At 36.9% G+C, this 21,047-nt stretch overlaps 2 protein-coding genes across 2 annotated transcripts in view; both read right to left on the bottom strand.

Moving 5' to 3' along the window:
- Positions 1–5,993, bottom strand: part of LOC306863588 (PX domain-containing protein 1-like) — a 47,072-nt gene extending 41,079 nt beyond the window's left edge. The window contains exon 1 of the mRNA XM_079407011.1: positions 5,086–5,993. Coding sequence (XP_079263137.1) covers positions 5,086–5,335 — 250 coding nt within the window. The 5' untranslated portion in view covers positions 5,336–5,993. The remainder of the gene's footprint in view (positions 1–5,085) is intronic.
- A 10,532-nt stretch (positions 5,994–16,525) lies between these two features.
- The window catches only part of LOC306863585 (serine/threonine-protein kinase PRP4 homolog), a 60,516-nt gene continuing 55,994 nt past the window's right edge, over positions 16,526–21,047 (bottom strand). Inside the window, exons 13-15 of the mRNA XM_079407008.1 lie at positions 20,828–20,979; positions 19,739–19,825; positions 16,526–18,533 (exon numbers count right to left, since the gene is read on the bottom strand). Of these exons, the coding sequence (XP_079263134.1) occupies positions 18,330–18,533; positions 19,739–19,825; positions 20,828–20,979 (443 nt within the window). The 3' untranslated portion in view covers positions 16,526–18,329. The remainder of the gene's footprint in view (positions 18,534–19,738; positions 19,826–20,827; positions 20,980–21,047) is intronic.

Raw genomic sequence — 21,047 nt, 5'->3', positions numbered from 1 at the left:
TTAAAATTCAAACTGCTGCCTCTCTCATTTTCTGCCTTTCAGAAATTTAGGACATTGGCTCATATGAAGACCCATCACCCATCCGAGGTAGTCTTTCTATCCAGTCTCACAGCAGATATTATACTAAACTCTATTTCTCACTGCCGTAGCAGTGATTTTTAAAACTGCTCTTGCACCACTCTCGCAGCACTCTGAATAAATGAAGTTCAAAACAAGGGTTTGGGAGGAGCCTTATCATCCAATCCTATCAATCATCGCTACTACCATATATAAGCAGCAGTCATTGCTCCTTTCTGGCGACAATTCTTCTGTCATCTTTCCACCTCCCCTTCTTCTCCTTTTAATCCTTCTCTTTTCCTCCACACTGTACTATTATAGAAGGGTTCTTACTCGGAACATGAGTCGAGCCTCGGGTTCCAATCTCTTTCATGGACAGCAAGCCAAGTTCGTTTACCATAATCTGGCAGGACTGAATGGGCAAGCGAACTTGTGAAACCCTATATATTTAATTTTTATTTATTTATTTATTTTTTGCAAGACCAGTTCATGACAACAATCAAATGAAAACACTAGTTGGAGGGCAAATTTTAAATTATTGAAACATTGAGTATTTCAAAGAAATTCAGACTGAAAACAATGATAAATCTGTGTTGTTTTTGGTCAGCGTGTATAATCATTAAGACTAAAAACAGAGCTATAATTATGATGACAGTGACGATAAAAACAACGACCACAATCTCTAGTCACAAACAAAAAGACTGTACACAACAGCCTCTCCTTATTCAGACTGTGAAAGAGTCCACAAAAGTCCACGCTGATGTAATGACTATTCATTACTAACGTCTCATGCTGATGACATCACCCCTCAGGGGCAGTATAGTTTTAGGTCATTAAATCATTTTAGGACCATTTTGACTCTAGCAGCCACAGCTGTGTTACGCTTTATTTCAAAACTAATTTCTATCATTATCATACATTCAAAAGAAAATATTTTACACACAACAAAACAGAGGATTTGAACTGCTGACAGATATAACCTATGTGAAATAATTCCTCCAATGTATACATATCACAGTTACACATAAAGGAAATATTCCCTTTAAAACATAAAAATTAGATCTGTAAAAAGTGCAACAAAAAAAAAACTGTGAAAAAAATGAAAGAAAGATAAAAAATCACTGGCCTTTTAATGTTACTGTGGACAAAAAATACAAAGACTTGTAGAAGTGTTTTTGATAACACTCCAGTAGCATGAGTCAGACAGATGCAAAAGTACATCGACACTGCAGCAAATAATCTATAAAGAAACAATTAGGTTGTTAATGTAGGATTTTCAGTTTCTGTCTGTAAACAATATTCAAACCTCAAACCTTGTCCCTCCTCGTGAACAGGCTCAACACATTCAGAAGTGTATACCCCAGCCCCTGACATGATATCAGTTGCCAGAACACACACGGCCCAACCTGCAGCAAGTCAAAAGCGGACTACTTGTGGGAAGATAAGCGATGATGTGTTTTGCAAATATTGTTTCAAATATTGCATTCATTATGCATATGCATGGTATTTTTGTATATATGAATGAATAGTTACACTAATAATTAGATGACTGGCTGCAATTTGCGAGTGAGCTGTCTTCAGTCTAGCTAGCCAATAAACAATAATTATGTCATCAAAAAAATTTAATTACAATGCCTAGCAATCTGCAAAGTTACAGATAGAAGTTAGTAAGGCAATAGTAACAGTAGTAAATTGTTTTAGTTACATTACAAATTAGTGGAGTTTCCCGAGCTTCAGACACTGACAACATACCCACTGGACAAAAATTGCAGCCCAGAAATTAGCACAGCTATAGAAGATTCAAATAAGAAAATACAGGCAAAGGACAATGTCTATGTAGACAAAACACCATCACACACTTCTAGTGGATCATAAAGTAATGGTTGAGAGGGATTATTTTTGTTTGAGTCTATAGTTTATATTTTGTGAAAATCCAATAGTGTGTCTTTAAGGACGATACCACTCTTTCCCAAACAAAATACAAGCTAAATGTGACTTAATCCAACTATGCTGTTTGTCCTAACAGATATCCATGCTCTTCCGGTGATCTTCCTGTAAGGATTTGCTGTGGAAGTTTCTGTTTCCTGTGGGCAAAAGATTTAAGCCTATGTGGGGTAAAAACTAGGGTCTTTTGTGTTTAAAAAGACACTTTCAAGTTGTCTACCTTCAAAAAGTTAACATTCTGTTAACATTTTGCCACCATTTACTTTGAACAGTTTCCAGATGGATAACAAAAGCGTAGCCAGTGTTAGCAGACACCACACAGATGGGGGAAATGGGGGAAACCACTTTGATACCTGGTCTTTCACAGAGTTTATTGATTTTCTCCCCTAATCAGCATTCACATTTTTCAAACTGTCCCTCAAACACAATAACACATTCAGATTAACAGTAGCTACTCAGTATATAGTAATGTCGAAAACAAGCATGATGTGGCTACACATGCAGTTCACTCAATCAGATGTACTGAACTGATAAGAACAAAACTGTTTCACAACCTGCTGATGTTGAAAAAGACAAAAATAAGAGCAAAAATATCAAGTCATGTCTGTTTATTTAACTGTAATGCATTAACACTTTATCTACATATGCACACTGGGACTGTTGCAGTGAGTTATCCAGCCTTGGATCTACATGTTATTCAATGTCCCTATAATTCACAAATACAAGTGTGTGTGTTTGTACATTTGTACCTGGTATTCCCTACATTATGAGGACCAAATGCCTCCACAAGTATAGTAATACCAGTCAATTTTGACCTTGTGGGGACGTGTGTGTGTGTGTGTGTGTGTGTGTGTCAGGTAAATATCCTGGTGGGGACTTAAACCTGAATACACACAGACTTATGGGGACTCGTGTCACGGTGGGGACCTAAATTGAGGTCCCCATGGGTACAAAAGCTTATGAGAAAGTAAAAATGCACAATGTTTCCTGTGAGGGGTAGGTTTAGGTGTAGGGCGATAGGAAATACGGTTTGTACAGTATAAAAACAATTACCCCTTTGGAGAGTCCCTACAAGGATAGCTGACCAGACGTGTGTGTGTGTGTGTGTGTGTGTGTGTGTGTGTGTGTGTGTGCGCACAGTCACTGATGCCATGGGGGGCTAAACTTAGGAGGCACCCCTTACAACACATACTCAGCCTCAGCAATGACATAAGTCAGAGAAGCATTATCTCACTTGTTGCTAAGGTCATGCTTTTTAACTCAAAAACAAGCAGTGGGAAAGAGCCAAAGAGGCCAAATAGGTATCGATTCAAGGCAATTTCTGTATAAATGTAACTAAATTTAAGCAAATTTAACTTTTTGAAAAGCAAAGGATTGGTCAATGAAGAGAAGGTACAGTAAACAGACTTTTGTTCAACACTGATTCAAACATTAAAACCTGAGTAGCACTGTCAGATTCGAACTCTAGATCCAATAACGTCTGGACCACAACAAGTACGGTAAAAAAAATACAAATTAAAAAATAACTGAAAGATGGGCAAAAAGGGTCAGTATTCTGGAAGTGAGTAATTTTCTTCTTGTCTTGTTTCCGGGGTGCCGGTGAGATTGTTTTCAAAGGTTGTGAATGCTTATTTCCGTAGTAGAGGGATAAAGGTCAGGAAATGCAGCCACTATAGAAAAGTCCTTTGGCACATGTTTCTGAAACTGACTCTGCCTTGATGTCTACAGACAACAACAAAAAAAGCACCAATGCAAAACTATTTTGTGAGATGACACGTGCTAGGGCAGCCACAGATCCTCAGAGTAGCATGCCATGTATATAGATGCCATGTTACACAATAGCGCTAGCCTGAAGGTCTGGTTAAAAGAGATGTTGACCTCAAGTCATCCATCCATATATTAAGTAGCTTAACACTGTAAACTATATCTTTAAAAAAAAAAAACATACCTTTTCTACTGTCAGTAGAAACAGTCATCTTGCACAGTTAAGATAAATAATTTGTCATAACTGATCACAAAGAGGACAGCAGACTGAAGAAATGAATCATAGTTGATCAAACTATAGCTGCTGGACTCAGTACAGTAGTATTAAGATAATATTTTTGAGGTTATAAAAACAAACCTAAGCCAACAACACCCTTTAAGATGACTTAAAATGCATTATATAAAAACAATGAGGTAACCCTACTGAAAAAACAACAACAATAGAACCTCACAGAAAATTGTAATACCATCACAAATGAATCACAAATACCATTACAAACATTTGTGTGGTTTGGGACATATTCCATTAGGATTCATTGGTTTTAACAAGCCACCAATAGAAGGTGACCAATTACCATTAAGTCTAATTTAACCGCCAATTTAACCTCAATATGTTATATGACCTGTCCTGGCATGTGAAATCCAAAAAAAGGCTGCTCTATATTCAGAAAGTTCTAGTCACTGACTCATATGTTTCAAAAGCAAGAAGCCACATGATAGGTCTGGTTTGTGTGTCACTGTATCTAGTCCAGTGTGAATTATTAAGCAAAATACTTGAACCTTGTTCCCAAACCAAGAAACACATTTGCTTCCGGTGGGTACTTTCAGTGAAAAACATCTGAATTTAGAAATACAGCATAGTAGGCATATTCCTTGTCAGGTAACCTTGTAGGCCTACTAAATGAACTGATTTTATTCTAGATTCAATTTTTTATATTTTATTTGACTGAATAAACCTTACTACATTACAACAACAAAAGTCATTTTTATCTGGCTGAAATAGTTCCTTGAGATAATAACTGCAGATTTTCAAGTGTAGGGAAGAGTAGTAGTGTGTAATCGAGTAGAGATGTTTATTGTGCTTTTCAATCGCAGATGAGGCGAATAGTTCTACAGAAATGTTGTGATATGCAAAAGCATATTTCTCTTTAAAATGTAGCAAGTAAAAGTAAACAGAAATATTAAATAAATCGAGTAAACGAAAAAAAAAATTACTTAAGTACAGTAATGATTTGTACAATAGAATAGAATAGAATAGAATTGAATAAATAGAATAGAATAGATTATTCGAGTAAGAATTTAATAACACTTCACACCTACCTTCTATCAGGGGGGACTTTAATAAATCTTGCCTGTCTTCGGGGAAACACTCCAGGAGTCTTTTTAAAAGTCTTCCCAAATCTGAAGAGCTTCTGTGCAGGTAGAGTATATTTCTGTCCGACCATTCAGTCCTTATTTCAAAGAACTCCTCTTCCTCTCCTCTAATGATGAGCCTGCGGATCCCGTTAACCCAACAATCCTTCACGAACATGTTCACCAGGGATGTGCCCTCAAAAATCGCCGATGCCATCTTCAGTACCCTCACTCCAGCATTCTGTAATGGGTGGATTTATCCTTCTGCTCAACTATAACAGCATTTAAGTCAGTCAAACTGGCTCATGGTCCAGTTTGAGGGAAAGCCCACACATGTAAAATATGAGTCGACCTTAAAGGAAACGGTTTCGATTCGTTTGCGTCTTCAAACGTGGCAAACGGATATGCAAGAATAGCACATCTCTAAAAACAACTCCACAAATATCAAGTAGCTAGTTAAAATATTATCCTAAGTATTTCTATGCTCCAGTCGTTTTTCTTCAACTGGGTGCGCAGATCTCACAACGTCGGACGTTTTATATAAAATGACGCCCGATATCCGTCAAAAAGTTAGTTTAGGCGTTCTCTTAAATTTCTGATGAAATTTAATATAACGGACTGCGACAGTTCACTTGTACGTATCGGTAACTTGAGCCTCTTTAATCTCATTAGATATTGTTAATCACAGATAAAGTCCAGAGTCGATCAGCTGACCAGAGTGAATAATAGACGCCGAAAACAAGCCGAGAGTTTTGTTACTGGCGTAAAAAGACAGCGTTTCCTTCTGTTGACAGAAGTTGAGTCTTCACCCCTCCTTCCCTCTCATTCTCTTTCCCAACAGCTCTATGCGAGGAATTTACGTGTGTGTGTGTGTGAGAGAGAGAGAGAGAGAGAGAGAGAGAGAGAGAGAGAGTAAACTCCCAAATGAACGTCATGAGCATATGCTCTTTGAGAAATTTAGTCATTTTACATGTGTGGTCGGTACTACGACGGCGTTTTAGTGCCACGTTTAGAAAGAAAAATAAATTCTTAAATTATGGGATTAAATTCAAATTCAAATTCAAATTTTATTTGTCACATACATATACATACATAGTACGACATGTAGTGAAATGTATTGTACGACTGTCCAACAAAGTCTTGAGAAAGTCAAAATTACGTGAATAAAGTCGAACTATTTTGAGAATAAAGTTGAAATTACGAGAATAAAATCAAAATATTTCAAGAATAAAGTTGAAATGTTTTGAGGAAAAAAAATCTAAATTACAAGAATTAAATCATAGCAAGTAAAGTTATAATATTTTGAGAGTATATATTGTGCATGCAAATTGCCTGGCTTGGGAGCACCAGGACAGGTTGTCAGGACTCCGCAATTGATTTGAATATGGGGATTATTAGCAGAAATAATGCTCAGTACATAGTACTGAGACTGCTCTCATTAGAGTCACAAACGACCTGCTTTTATCATCTGATCGTGGTTGTATCTATCTATTAGTGCTACTGGATCTTAGCGCCGCGTTTGACACTATCGACCACAACATTCTTTTAAATAGACTAGAAAAGGATGCTGCCATTAGAGGAAGTGCACTGGCATGGTTCAAATCGTACTTATCTGACTGCCATCAATTTGTGGCAGTAAATGAAGAGGTATCATACCAATCCAACCTGATCTCATAGAAATGCGTGAAATGAACACGAACCCTTAACCATCACAAGTGCAGTTTGGAGTACCTCAAGGCGCAGTACTTGGCCCCTTACTTTTCACGATTTACATGTTACCCTTGGGAGAAATCATTAGGAAAAATGGTGTTAGCTTTCACTGTTATGCTGATGATACTCAGCTCTATAGTTCTTTGCGACCTGATGAAACTTACCAATTTGCAAAACTAACAGTTTTATAACTATCTATAGATCCATCCAGTTTTTGATATCAACTAGCATAAAAATGTTGTTAGCTTTCACTGTTATGCTGATGATACTCTGCTCTATATTTCTTTGCGACCTGATGAAACTTACCAATTTGCAAAACTAACAGTTTTATAACTATCTGATCTATAGATAGTTATAAAACTGTTAGTTTTGCAAATTGGTAAGTTTCATCAGGTCGCAAAGAAATATAGAGCTGAGTATCATCAGCATAACAGTGAAAGCTAACACCATTTTTATGCTAGTTGATATCAAAAACTGGATGACTAGCAATTTCTTACTGCTAAATTCCCAAAAAAACAGAGGTGTTAATAATTGGACCAAAAACTTTTCCATATAATAACCTAGATCACTATCTAATACTAGATGGCTGCTCTGTAAATTTTTCGTCATCAGTTTGGAACCTAAGGCGATAGCAATCTTTCCTTCAAAAAACATGTTTCTAGCATTTGTAAAACTGCATTTTTCCATCTTAAAAATATATCTAAATTACGATCTATGCTCTCAATGTTAAATGCAGAAACATTAATTAATGTGTTCATGACCTCGAGGCTAGATTATTGTAATGCTTTATTGGGTGGTTGCTCTGCACATTTAATAAATAAACTCCAGCTGGTTCAAAATGCAGCAGCTAGAGTTCTTACTAGAACCAGGAAGTATGACCACATTAGCCCGGTTCTGGCAACACTGCACTGGCTCCCTATTACACATCGTATACATTTTAAGATCTTGCTAATTACCTGTAAGGCCCTGAATGGTTTGGCACCTCAGCAAAGCCGGCGCCAGGTCACCTCCATCTAGGGGGGGCACAAATCACGTTGTGTGTGTGTGTCTGTGGGGTCTGTGTCTGAATGTTTCATCCGGGAGGGGGGGGGGGGGGATGCTAAATCGTGCAATCGCATACACCTTGCTTTCTGTCAGGAGGACTATTTAAGCTGCACTCACACACACAACACACAACACACACACACAAACACACTGGCCAAATGTCCTCACAAAGTAAAAATTGTTAGGTTTTACGATCCTTGTGGGGACATCTGGTCCTCACAAGTATAGCTAAATAAGCCCACACACACACACAGGGCAAAGTTACACTGTTAACAGACATTACATAGCATGTTTCCATGTTTATGCCTTACCTTGTTTTTGTCTTGACTCACCTTGCCTGTGTTTTTGACATTGGACTGTTTAATTTTTTCTCGTGATTGTTTGCTGCCTGCCCTGGCTATTGCCTGTTTTGGATTACTCTTTTGCCTTGCACTGGATATTGTTGTTTGCTGGTGTTGGACCCTGCCTGCTTTGACTGCAATCTGTACAATAAAGTTCATATTTACATCTCCATTATTATGCCCCGTCCGCTACAGAAGACTTTGCCTACCTAAGATCCAGTAGCTTTTTTCCAGACCAGCATGGATCCAGTATCTTCACTTTCGTCAGGGAGATCGGCCTATTGAGAATAGTGTGGCAGAGTTTGGTGAACTCTGTGACCAGATGGGTTTCAACGACATTGCTCCCTAAGACATTTTTCGTTTTGGTTTAACTAAAGAAATATCGTATTTAATGCCACCACATACCCCACACTGGTCACTACAGCAATATATTGACTTTGCACTCTGGTTGAGTGGTTCCTCGTTTACTGTGGGGACTGCTGATGAAGAACCCTGCTATCCTCCAGTACCCACCACACCAGAACCTTTCCACGTCCCGACCGTCATGTCTGGAGTTTTTCATGTCATGCCTGCCAAGCAAGAGCCTGCTCACTTCATGCCTGCCAGTCTGGGGCCTGCTCACGCCATGCCAGCCAAGCCAAGGCCTTTTAACGTCATATCTGCCAAACCACGGCCAACCCTAACACTGTCAAGCCTCCCTCTGTCTACTGTGCTGCCCGTGATGGCAGTCGTCATTTTGAGTGTGTGGGCTGCACCATAGGTATATATATATATGTAAACAGATTCATTGGCGTGTCCGCCATTTTGGAACGGTCAACTTGACGTCATTCACCATAATAATCAATGAATATTCAAAGATATACATATACATATATGCTATGTGGTTGCTAGGGTACTTGGGGTGGTGGCTAGGGTGTTGCTATGGGTTTGCTAGGTTAGCCAGGATGGTTGCTATGGTGGTTGCTAGGGTACCCAGGATGGTTGTTAAGGTGTTGCTATGTGGTTGCTAGGGTACTTGGGTGGTTGCTAGGGTGTTGCTATGGGTTTGCTAGGGTACCCAGGATGGTTGCTAAGGTGTTGCTATGTGGTTGCTAGTGTACTTGGGGTGGTTGCTAGGACCGTTGCTAGGGTACCCAGAGTGGTTGCTAGGGTACTTGGGGTGGTTGCTAGGGTATTGCTATGCGGTTGCTTGGGTACTTGTGGAGGTTGCTATGGTACCTGGGGTGTTGCTAGGGTGTTGCTAGGCAGTTGTTAGTTTCACAGATCGTTACTATGGAGTTTTATAGATTTATTAACATGTTGTTAGCCTGAATTAGCACTTAGCTAATGACTATTAGCATGTAGCTATTCACTGCTAGCATGACTAGCATGTTTGAAGTCCGGTTTTCTAGCATGAGTCAAAAGAACCAACTTCCATGTCTGTACGATATTCTGATGCAAAGATATATGATATACAAACTGATACTGATATGTGAAAAAATACAAATATTTTTTCACATATCAGTAAATATGTCTTCTCTCATATCTGTGATGCTACTCTTTCACTCACCATCTCATCCCTGCTGAGTTCATGTTTCAAACTCCTGCTGCAGAGCCAATCATGGGTACCCCTAAAAAGGCTCATTTATAAATGCTGACAAAACTGTCAAAATGTTATCATCAAATGTTATCATCAATAATTGACATATGGCAAGAACAGTCATATCATAAGCATACTCACATGCACACGCCATTTTTGTGAATGTGGTCAATTGTTCCCAAATCATTAGTTATTGCCAGCCAGAGGATCATATATGGTGATATGATACACACAGGATAAAAAACTGTTGCTAAATGCTAAGTGCAACTGATAATTATCAGACTGTCTGAAGTTTAAATAAACTACAGTGATTTAGTCTCCCAACAAAACAGAAGCACAGTTTTATTAATATGTCTGATTGATGTGCTACAGTTTTACTTTTATGTATGTATTTATTAATAAATGATAAAAAATAGAAATAATTGAAAGTTGAATTATCATCTAAATAGTTGAGTGCAACAACAACAACAATAGTTGAGTGTTTTTTTCCTAGGCCTCTCTGAGACACAAAAATGTAGATGTGTGATAATACTTCATGTAATGACAATGAAACACGTGCCCCACTATAATATAACTTAATATCTAATAAGCTGCTTCAGAATGAACAGATAGTAATGGGAGACAGATGTTCACCTTTGAAACATGCAATTGAAGGGAGTATATACTGATGATTTCCAGAGGGAGATGTACTCATACTCCTAATACCTTTCATACAAGAATGAGAGAGAGAAAGGCCCCTTAGGGACAACAGAAGAGTGGGACATATAAAAAGACAGAGGAAAAGGAAATAACTATTCCTCTACATTGATTAATAAAAAAACGTTCAGAGTACGCGCCACATTCTCCCTACAACATAACCAGATAATAATGCTATAGAATACTACAACAAAACAGTCAGTTGTGCATTAACACAGTAATATATACCAAAAAAATATAAAGAAGTCACTAAAATTAAAATATATTTATTATTCACTTTGGTCACCTACTGTATGTACAGTTAGTATAGTTAGTCCATATGTATATTAGGTCCATATATATTTGGACACTGACACAATTTTCATAATTTTGGCTCTGTATGCCACCAGAACAGAATTAAAAATAAAACAAACAAGATGAAATTGAAGTGGAGACAAATATACTGTATGTAATCATACATAAAATGTTCATTATTAATATTTTGTTGAAAATCCTTTGCAGGCAATGACTGCCTTAAGTCTGGAACTCATGGACATCACCAGAGACTGGGTTTCCTCCTTTGTGATGCTTTGCCAGGCCTTTACTGAAACTGACTCAAGTTGTTTGTTTGAGGGTCTTTCTGCCTTTCAGTTTTGTCTTCAGCAAGTAAAATGAATGCTCAATCGGGTTGAAATCAGGACATTGATTTGGCCATTGCAGAATATTCCACTTTTTTACCTTCAAAAACTCCTGGGTTGCTTTTGCTGCATGTTTTGGGTCATCGTCTATTTGTACTATGAAGCGCCATCCAATCAACTTTGCTCCATTTGACTGAATCTGGGCAGAGAGTATATTCCCATACCCTTCAGAATTCTTCCGGCTGCTTCTGTCCTCTGCCACATCATCACTAAACACCAGTAACCCAGTGCCACTGGAACCACTGCTCCACCATGTTTCAGAGATGATGTTGTATGATTTGGATCATGAGCTGTTCCAAGCCTTCTCCATAATTTTTTCTTCCCGTCATTCTGGTACAGGTTAATCTTCATTTCAGCCATCCAAAGAATGCATTTCCAGAAGTGGTCTGGCTTTTCATTTTTTTTTTTTTTGGCACAGCCTAATCTGGCCTTGTTTGCACCTTGTGGTGAACCCTCTGTATTTGCTGTCGTGAAGACTTCTCTTGTAGACTTTGACAGTGACACACCTCCTGGAGACTTGCACTTATATGGCGAGATGTTTTTTTAAAGTTTTCCTCTTTCATGGATAGATCGTTTCATCTTGCTGTGTAAATGTGTTTAAATTCTTCATATTGTTCAAACTTTTAATCTTTGGTAGTGAATAGCACTGACTCTCTCACAAGAAGTGAATCACAGTTTCATGGCACTTGATTGGCTGCTCATTACTGATGTCCACATTCATGTGCACGTGCTCCATTAACTCAGGATCAAGCCTAAGTTGACAGAGAAAGTTGATAATCAGCTTCATGGTACCAACAAAGCTGGATTAGACTGGTTTGGTTTTGTCAACTCAAAACTAATCCTGTAACCCTGAGTTTGTTCAGCCACCATCATGGTACAGGCCCTAGGACAACTAGATGAGCCCCAGAGACTGATCCCCAGTGAAGACCCTGAGATGGCTATCAGGACAAGACCACAGGAACCAGATGAGTCCTTTGCACAATCTGACTCTGCTTTAGCCTAGATTTAAACTGCTGATTTTTGTAATTGCTTTATGGGGTGGTTGCTCTGCACGTTTAATAAACAAACACCAGCTGGTTCAAAATGCAGCAGCTAGAGTTCTTACTAGAACCAGGAAGTATGACCACATTAGCCTGGTTCTGTCAACACTGCACTGGCTCCCTATTAAACATTGTATACATTTTAAGATCTTGCTAATTACCTATAAGGCCCTGAATGGTTTGGCACCTCAGTATTTGAGTGAGCTCTTACCACACTATAGTCCTTCACGTCTGCTGCGATCTCAAAACTCTGGCCATTTGATAATACCTAGAATATCAAAGTCAACTGCGGGCGGGAGATCGTTGCCAATAAAGGATTACAATAATCTAACCTCGAGGTCATGAATGCATGAATTAATGTTTCTGCATTTGACATTGAGAGCAAAGGTCGTAATTTAGATATATTTTTAAGATGGAAAAATGCAGTTTTACAAATGCTAGTTTGTAATGTTATTCGAAGGAAAGATTGCTATCAAAAAGTATGCCTAGGTTCCTAGCTGATGACGAAGAATTTACAGAGCAGCCGTCAAATATTAGATTAAATATTAGCCGTCAAATGTTTTTGGTGCAATAATTAACACCTGTTTTTTTCAGAATTTGCTAGTCATCCAGTTTTTGATATCAACTATACATTCCATTAGTTTTGCAAATTGGTAAGTTTCATCATGTCGCAAAGAAATATAGAGCTGGGTATCATCAGCATAACAGTGAAAGCTAACACCATGTTTCCTAATGATATCTCACAAGGGTGACATGTAAAGCGTGAGAAGTAAAGGACCAAGTACTGAGCCTTGAGGTACTCCATACTGCACTTGAGATTGGTATGATACCTCTTCATTTACTGCCACGAATTGATGGCGGTCAAATAAGTACGATTTGAACCATGCCAGTGCACTTCCTATAATGCCAACATAATTTTCTAGTCTATTTAAAAGAATTTTGTGGTCGATAGTGTCAAATGCGGCGCTAAGATCCAGTAGCACTAATAGAGAGATACAACCACGATCAGATGATAAAAGCAGGTCATTTTTTAACTCTAATGAGAGCAGTCTCAGTACTATGATATGGTCTAAAACCTGACTGGAAATCCTCACATATATCATTTTCTCTAAGAAGGAACATAATTGTGATGATACTACCTTTTCTAATATCTTTGACAGAAAAGGGAGATTTGAGATCGGTCTGTAATTAATTAATTCAAGTTGTGTTTTTTTAATGAGCGGCTTAATAACAGCCAGTTTGAAGGCTTTTGGGACATATCCTAATGACAATGATGAGTCAATAATATTCAGAAGAGGATCTATTTCTTCTGGAAGCACCTCTTTTAGGAGCTTAGATGGAACAGGGTCTAAAATAAAGGTTGTTGGTTCAGATGATTTAACAAATTTATACAATTCTTCATTTCCAATAGAAGAGAATGAGTGGAATTGTTCCTCAGGGGATCTATAGTGCACTATCTGATACGATACTGTGGCTGACAGCTGCATGGTTACAATTTTATCTCTAATAGTTTTGATCTTAGTAGTAATGACTTTATGAACTACTTTACTTCCATGCTGCTGGGTAATGTCTGCACCTGCTGATGTTATATTTTTTTGTTAATTTAGCCACTGTATTAAATAAATACTTGGGGTTGTGTTTGTTTTCTTCTACAAGAGACGTAAAGTAAAGTGTTTGTTTTCTTCTACAAGAGACGTAAAGATCTAGCAGTTTTTAATGCTTTTCTGTAGGATAGGGTACTTTCCCGCCAAGCAATACGAAATACCTCTAATTTTGTTTTTCTCCAGCTGCGCTCCAGCTGCTCTCTTTAGGGTCCAAGTGTGCTCATTATATACCACTGTCTTTTCCTTAATCTTCCTTAAGCGTAAAGGAGCAACCGTATCTAAAGTGCTAGGAAAGTGAGAGTCAATAGTTGCTGTTACATCATCAAGTTGTTCTGAGCTATTGGATATGCTGAGGAATTGAGATAAGTCAGGAAGATTATTTAAAGTAGTTTTTAGTGGTAGAAGTGATGGTTCTACCATACAAGAAACTAGATAATGATCTGAGATATCATCGCTCTGCTGCAATATTTCAACGCCACTGACATCAATTCCATGTCACAGTATTAAATCTAGAGTATGATTTAGACAATGAGTAGGTCCTGACACGTGTTGTTTAACACCAATAGAGTTTAGAATGTCTATAAATACTGATCCCAACGAATCTCTTTCATTATCAACATGTAGAAATATAGGTCCACAACATCAAAAATACAGCAGTATATTTCTTTGTACCCATGGGGTACTTTTTATCCCTGTGTTCACCAAACCCTTCTTAAGTGTTTGCTGTTAAAAAGCTAATTTTTTTAGTTTCATCTGACCATGGAAGCCAGTCCCATTTGAAGTTCCAGACGTGTCTGATAACTGAATATGCTAGAGATTGTTTTTGGATGAGCTAGTAATTCTCCAGCTGTGGTCCTTGGAGAGTTTTTAGCCACTCAGAATCTCCTCCTCGCCGTGCATTAGGATGATATAGACACACGTCCTCTTCCAGGCAGTTTCGTAACATTTTCTGTTGATTGGAAATTCTTAATTATTGCCCTGACGGCATTATTGCATTATTGGGCACTATTGCCCAATTTTCACTGCTCTAGCTCTTTTCTTAAAGGCACTTCACTAATTTGAGAAGCTCAATGATCTTTTACTGCACATCAGAAATATATTCTTTGGTTTTTCTCATTGTGATGGATGATTAAGGGAATTTGGGCTTTGTTTTCCCTCCTATTTGTATTTCTGTGAAAAAGGAAGCCATGACTGGATAATTTCATGTTCACCCTGGAGTGCTCAAAATTGTGAATATGAATGGGAATATACTTTACTCATAAGAATTTCTAGGGGTACCAATAATTGTGTCCAACCTGTAATTGAGAAAAACATTTATTTCATAATGAGATTTTCCCCCATTTTCAATTGTTTTAGTTCAATGAAAGGTTAGATTTTTTTTATTTTTTAAATAAAAGATCAAAATGATTAATAATGCAGGTTTATTTTCAGAGTCTTCTTTGATCATATTTACCAAGGGTGCCAATAATTCTTACCATGACTGCATATGGACCTAACAGTATGCCATGCTTTTAGATTTGTTTGCTTTTAGATTTTTTAGATCAGATTTGTCTTGTAATGTCATTTGTTTTATTGTTATAATGATGCAATGCAGTAGTATCCATAGTCTATGTAAATGGTAAAGGTAAATAAATATTTTTCAGTTAAACAACTAATAGCAGCTGAAAAAAAGTTGTGATTTCAAATCTGAAATCATTTGCTAGTTTTTTGCACCAAGTAAAATATTACATCTCAAATGTATGTTCTGCTACATAACCAGTTGTGTAACCAAAAAAAAGAAAAGTAAATTCTTTAATTTATCATTTTAAAAATATTCACATTAATCAATTCCTTTTTAAAGCCAGCATGAAAAAACACCCCATTTTGTAAATGTACATATGTTATACAGGTACATCTCAAAAAATTAGAAAATCGTGAAAAAGTTCATTTTTTCTTGTAACATTTCAAGAAACTTTTTTCATATATTTTAGATTCATTACATGTAAAGTAAAACATTTCAAAAGTTTTTTTTTGTTTTAATTTTGATGATTAGAGCTTACAGCTCATGAAAATCAAAAATCAGTATCTCAAAAATTCCATGTATCTCTTGTTCTTTGAAAATACACTAATAGGGAAGACTGCTGACTTGGCAATGATCCAGAAGACGAACATTGACGCCCTCCAAAAAGAGGGTAAGCCACAGAGGGTCATTACTGAAAGGTGTGGCTATTTACAGAGTGCTGTATCAAAGCATATTAAATGCAAAGTTGACTGGAAGGAAGAATTTGGGTAGGAAAGTTTACAGTCAGTGATGATTTGGTCATCTGCTGGTGTTGGTCCACTGTGTTTTCTGAAGTCCACAGTCAATGCAGCCATCTACCAGGAAATTTTAGAGCACTTCATGCTTCCTTCTGCTGACAAGCTTTATGGAGATGCTGATTTCATTTTCCAGCAGGACTTGGCACCTGCCCACACTGCCAAAGTATCCTTTAAAATATCCTTTTTTTAATTGATCTTATGTAATATTCAAATTTTCTGAGACACTGAATTTTGAGTTTCCATTATCTGTAAGCCATCATCATCAAAATTTCAAGAAATAAAGGCTTGAAATATTTCCCTCTATGTGTAATGAATCTATATAATACATGGGTTTCACTTTCTGAAATGAGTGACAAAAAATATTGACCTTTTTCACGATATTCAATTTTTTTTAAACATACCTGTAGATCTTATGAAAAAATATTTTATTTTAAAAACATTTTTGACCAAGTGTTTAATCAGAACGTCATAACTCAAACTTGCTGTGAAAACAGACTTTTTTCTGGTGATGTATGCAAAATAATCTATCCCATTTAAACTGCATCCCTCAACAATCGACTGCAAGCCCACATCTCTAAATCCAATCAACAACCAGTGGATAGATCCCACTCTACATTTGTTTTCTTTTTTAATAATCTTTTACACTTGGATGTATCTCACAATCACAGAAAAAAACTATGTTGCTACTTTAGTTTGATCGCAACTTCAACATATATCTCACAATCTTTAAAATGAGTTAGAACAATAAATCTACATTAACATTTCAACTTAAAGTTGTTTGTTTTACTACCTTAATCTGTATTTGTCAGCTTGACTATATGAAACCATGTGAGTAAGGTAGCTAATTCATGAAATATAGGAGGCAGGAATTTTTAGAGGCTTCCACTAGATATCCAAATGACTGCTTAAATGTCCCATCAGGGAGTCAAAACAGAAGAGGTCTCAGCATGTCTCAGATGCCACAGATTGTGTAAGAACTGCAGATGACTTAATGGGTTACATAGTTAAAACATGTCAATACATCAGAAAAGTAAACATTTTATTACTAAAAAGATAACACCCATGTAGCCATTTTCATTTTCCTTCACAATCAAATCTTTCAAGTTTATTATTCAACAAAAAAAATAATTCCCAGATAGAAAAAAAAAAGAAAGTTTTACACTGCGAAAACTGAATTATGTACACTGTAAAATAAGTGATCACCCGTCTGTCAGGGCATATCTGAGAGACTTTTTATTATGCTTCAATGCAGGCATAGAGGGAGGCACTTCCTATCACATAACCTTAACATTGGGGACTTTAAATAAGCATCATCTCTAACATGCCTGGTATACTGAAATTGGATCGTAATGTGGTGCCAAGTCAAACTCCAGAGATAACGAGCAATAACAAGTGGCTAATATACACCAATAGAGACTAATGATCCAAAAAGTAGATTTTTCAAATTAAAACAACAGCTTTAGTTTTTGGAAATATAGGTACATTTACAATTTAGCAGTCGAAAAGTGACAATTTGGCATCATTCACTAAGATTTCACACCTTAAGGGCCTACATAAATTAACGTTTCTAAAAATCGATCTCTTAATAGGATGGGCTTGTAAGGTGGGACAAATAAAATGGGACAAGAAGGTTTCTAGTGTGATCTCCAGTATCAATTTAGGTAAATGTATTAGAGCAAAACCAATATTTTAAACAGCTGTACATAATGAACTATCGTGTAATGTTTTCAACAGTAAGGAGGCTGTATGTTGTAAGTTAATAACCAGCAAAAGTGATTAGATAAAATAAATCTAAATTGAAGCCACTGGTTTAAATGGTCACCAAAAAGGACACATTTGCATTATAATTGGAGAATAATTTGTCTCTCTGATATGCTTGCCCAGCCATTTCTTGCCTTCAACATCTGAACACTAAACTAACCTATAAATGCTGCATTTTGCACATTTCAGTCACTTATGAAGTCAAATAAGACAAAGTCTGATAACTTCTAAACATGCCTCTCTCTCGCTCAAGTGAATGACAATGTGTTCATACGTACAATAAAAACAAGACCATTCTGAGAGATCTGAATCAAAAATGACTGGGCAAAACAAAAATTACTAGAAAAACATGAATAAAAATAGAAAATTGAAAGTCTTGTGATGATTCCAAACATTCTGAGCTTGAGTCTGTTGGCTCAGTCCTGGAACAATGGACAAGTCACAGGTTAGACATGAACGTATCATATCTTTTCTTGAATGAAAGGGTGCTGTAGGGCTTGGTTGATGCTGATGCGTTTAGCTGGGTCCAGCATCAGAGTACCGTCCAACAGATCTTTAAGCTGCATGACCTTCTTTCTCTGATCCTCAGGTAACCTCTGACCTCCGATCATGTCCGAGAGCAGGTCTTTAGTGGGGTTAATGGTGCTCATCACGGTTACCTTCTCCTGAAAGTTTAAAAGAATGTGTGAGAGAAGGTGAAGGGCATGAAACAGATGTGCTGTTATCATTAGGGATGGGTACCGAAAGTTCTATATATATATATATATATATATATATATATATATATATATATATATAAGTCGGCAGCTGTTTTTATGTGCAATAATATTCAAACATTTGTGCACTTTGCATTTTTGCTATGCGCAATTCATAGCGGCGCGGATTCGTTCCTCCGAACCAAAACTTAACATCTGAATCAGCTCAATCTGTGATTGTTATAAAATGCCGTCTTTACTGTTGCTACATTGCAGGACATATTTGATAGTAAAACGTTGACAGTACAATCTGAACAAGTGACGCTGTTACCCAGGCTGAAATGTGTGTGCGCGTGTGCCTGCGCGGCGGCGTGCTCCAAAACGGACAAGCAAAGTACACTTTGAGCTTCGGCCGCGTCGAAATAACACACAAAAATATGGCAAAAAATACACACACAATGTGTCAAAATGGCCGGTTATGAGAGTCTTCACTTTTATGTTTTAAGTGGACGAGAACAGTTAGGAGAAAATCCGATGCGTGTCAGTACATTGTCTTAAAGTGTCAGACTGGAGCTTGAGCCATCAATGTTAAACAAAGAACAAAATGCAAAGAGAAAATCACCCACAGCTCTTAATCTGAACAACGTTATAGCTTTAATAAACATAGATCTATCAGTACATACAGTGAAAACTATGCAGTGCTCATTTACATTTGATTACTTTTGTAACTATTACTTACCTGAACATTAATATTAGTAGACCTTCATGGAAAAATGAAAGTTTATTTCACTTCGTTTGTGTGTTTGTTTTATTGTATTTGTCAGTTTGTTTTACTTTGTTTCTTTGTTCATGTTGTTACTGTATCTTATCTTATGTATATACAACACTAAAAATACCTGCACACTGGTGCATTTACAAATTGATGAAGTGCAGGCATTTTTAGTGCTTTATATACATAAGATAAGATACTGTAAGAATATGAACAAAGAAACAAAGTAAAACAAAAAGTACCGATAAGAATACCGTTAAAGTACCGGATCGATAAGCAGTATCGATAAGAGTAGTAATACCGTTAAAACCTTAACGATACCCATCCCTAGTTATCATAGTTGTGTGAAAGCCAATTAGAAAAAAATAACATGAAAGTGGAAACCAACACATGAACTGGAACGTACCCTTTCAGTCACTTTGTCTACCTCTATATACAGGAAGTTCAAGTTCTGGTCAAAATGTTGGTCTTTAAACAGGCCTTTCCGGATCATCTACACACAAACAAAAAAAAACACCATGTAAGAACTTATACATAAAAAATGTAATGCCATAAAGTGAGAAAATATTATTTACAGTTTTTCTCAGTCGCTTTGGTGCATTTCTCAAATCAGAAACTAAATTATCAAAAATACTTGTTCAACCTCCACATCCTCTAGTCACTTCTGCACATCATAAAAGCAGTTTCTCATTCTTTTGAACAAGTTGCGATGGCTTTGGTACATTCATGCAACTGATTATGTTTCTCTGCGGTTTCCTACATTATTATCATTTGCTATTGTCATGTTGCTCAAAACATTCCATCAAGTCTTACTCCTCAAAACATCTAGTCATTAGTTCATCGCACAAATCAAAATGGATGACCTAGTTGTCAAACTGTCAAGCATATTTTCCTACACATTTCTACTAGACTTTTTGTAAATTTGCCATGAATTGTGCAAGGGAACCTTGACTTTCAATAATGAAGAGAATGTAGTTCAAACAATGATACACCAGTTCTCTGAAATAGCTCAAAAGGTACATCCCATGAACCTTCAATACAGTAAATGTCATCTAAACTTTATAATTATTATAATTATAACTATGTTGCCATAGTTTACATCAGGTAATATAAACAGAGTGCACTGTTACATTGACAAGACAATTGATCAATTGATTACAATTGATCATCTTGTTTGTGAACAATGACACAAGGACTTTTCATTCTGATGGCACTAATATGTTCATCGACAAATACTTACTCAAAATCTTTAGTTCATCTCTCAAATGTAAGTTACAGGCTTTTGCAGGTAATCCATTGTGTGGTGCTGTTTGTACAAATTGTTTTGAGAAATGCACATATTTCTTCGCAAATATTAAGGATGATGAAAAACTGAAATTTGCAATTAAAAATAATTTGTAGAGTTTTTTTTCCCCTATACCTTTTACATGTAACAAAAAAGCAAGTTACGAAAAAGAAAAAAAAAAAAAAAAAAAAGGTTTGAATACTTCAGTACCTTGTTGGGCATCTTGCCCTTCAGATCCATAGCCAGCTTCAGCATGTGGTTGTTGGAAGAGCCAGGGAACAGGATCTTCCCAGTGTATAGCTCATTCAGGGTACAGCCGACTGACCACATATCAATGCCATAATCATATGGTTTACCAATGACTGGGAAGAAAGAGAAAGTTAGATCCAATTACTAGGCCCATTCACAAGTTCAGCTGTGACTGAGGGTG

The sequence above is a fragment of the Barbus barbus genome, assembly GCF_936440315.1.
Source record: "Barbus barbus genome assembly, chromosome: 44".
Taxonomy (NCBI): domain Eukaryota; kingdom Metazoa; phylum Chordata; class Actinopteri; order Cypriniformes; family Cyprinidae; genus Barbus; species Barbus barbus.
This window is presented reverse-complemented; position numbering and strand designations above follow the sequence as displayed.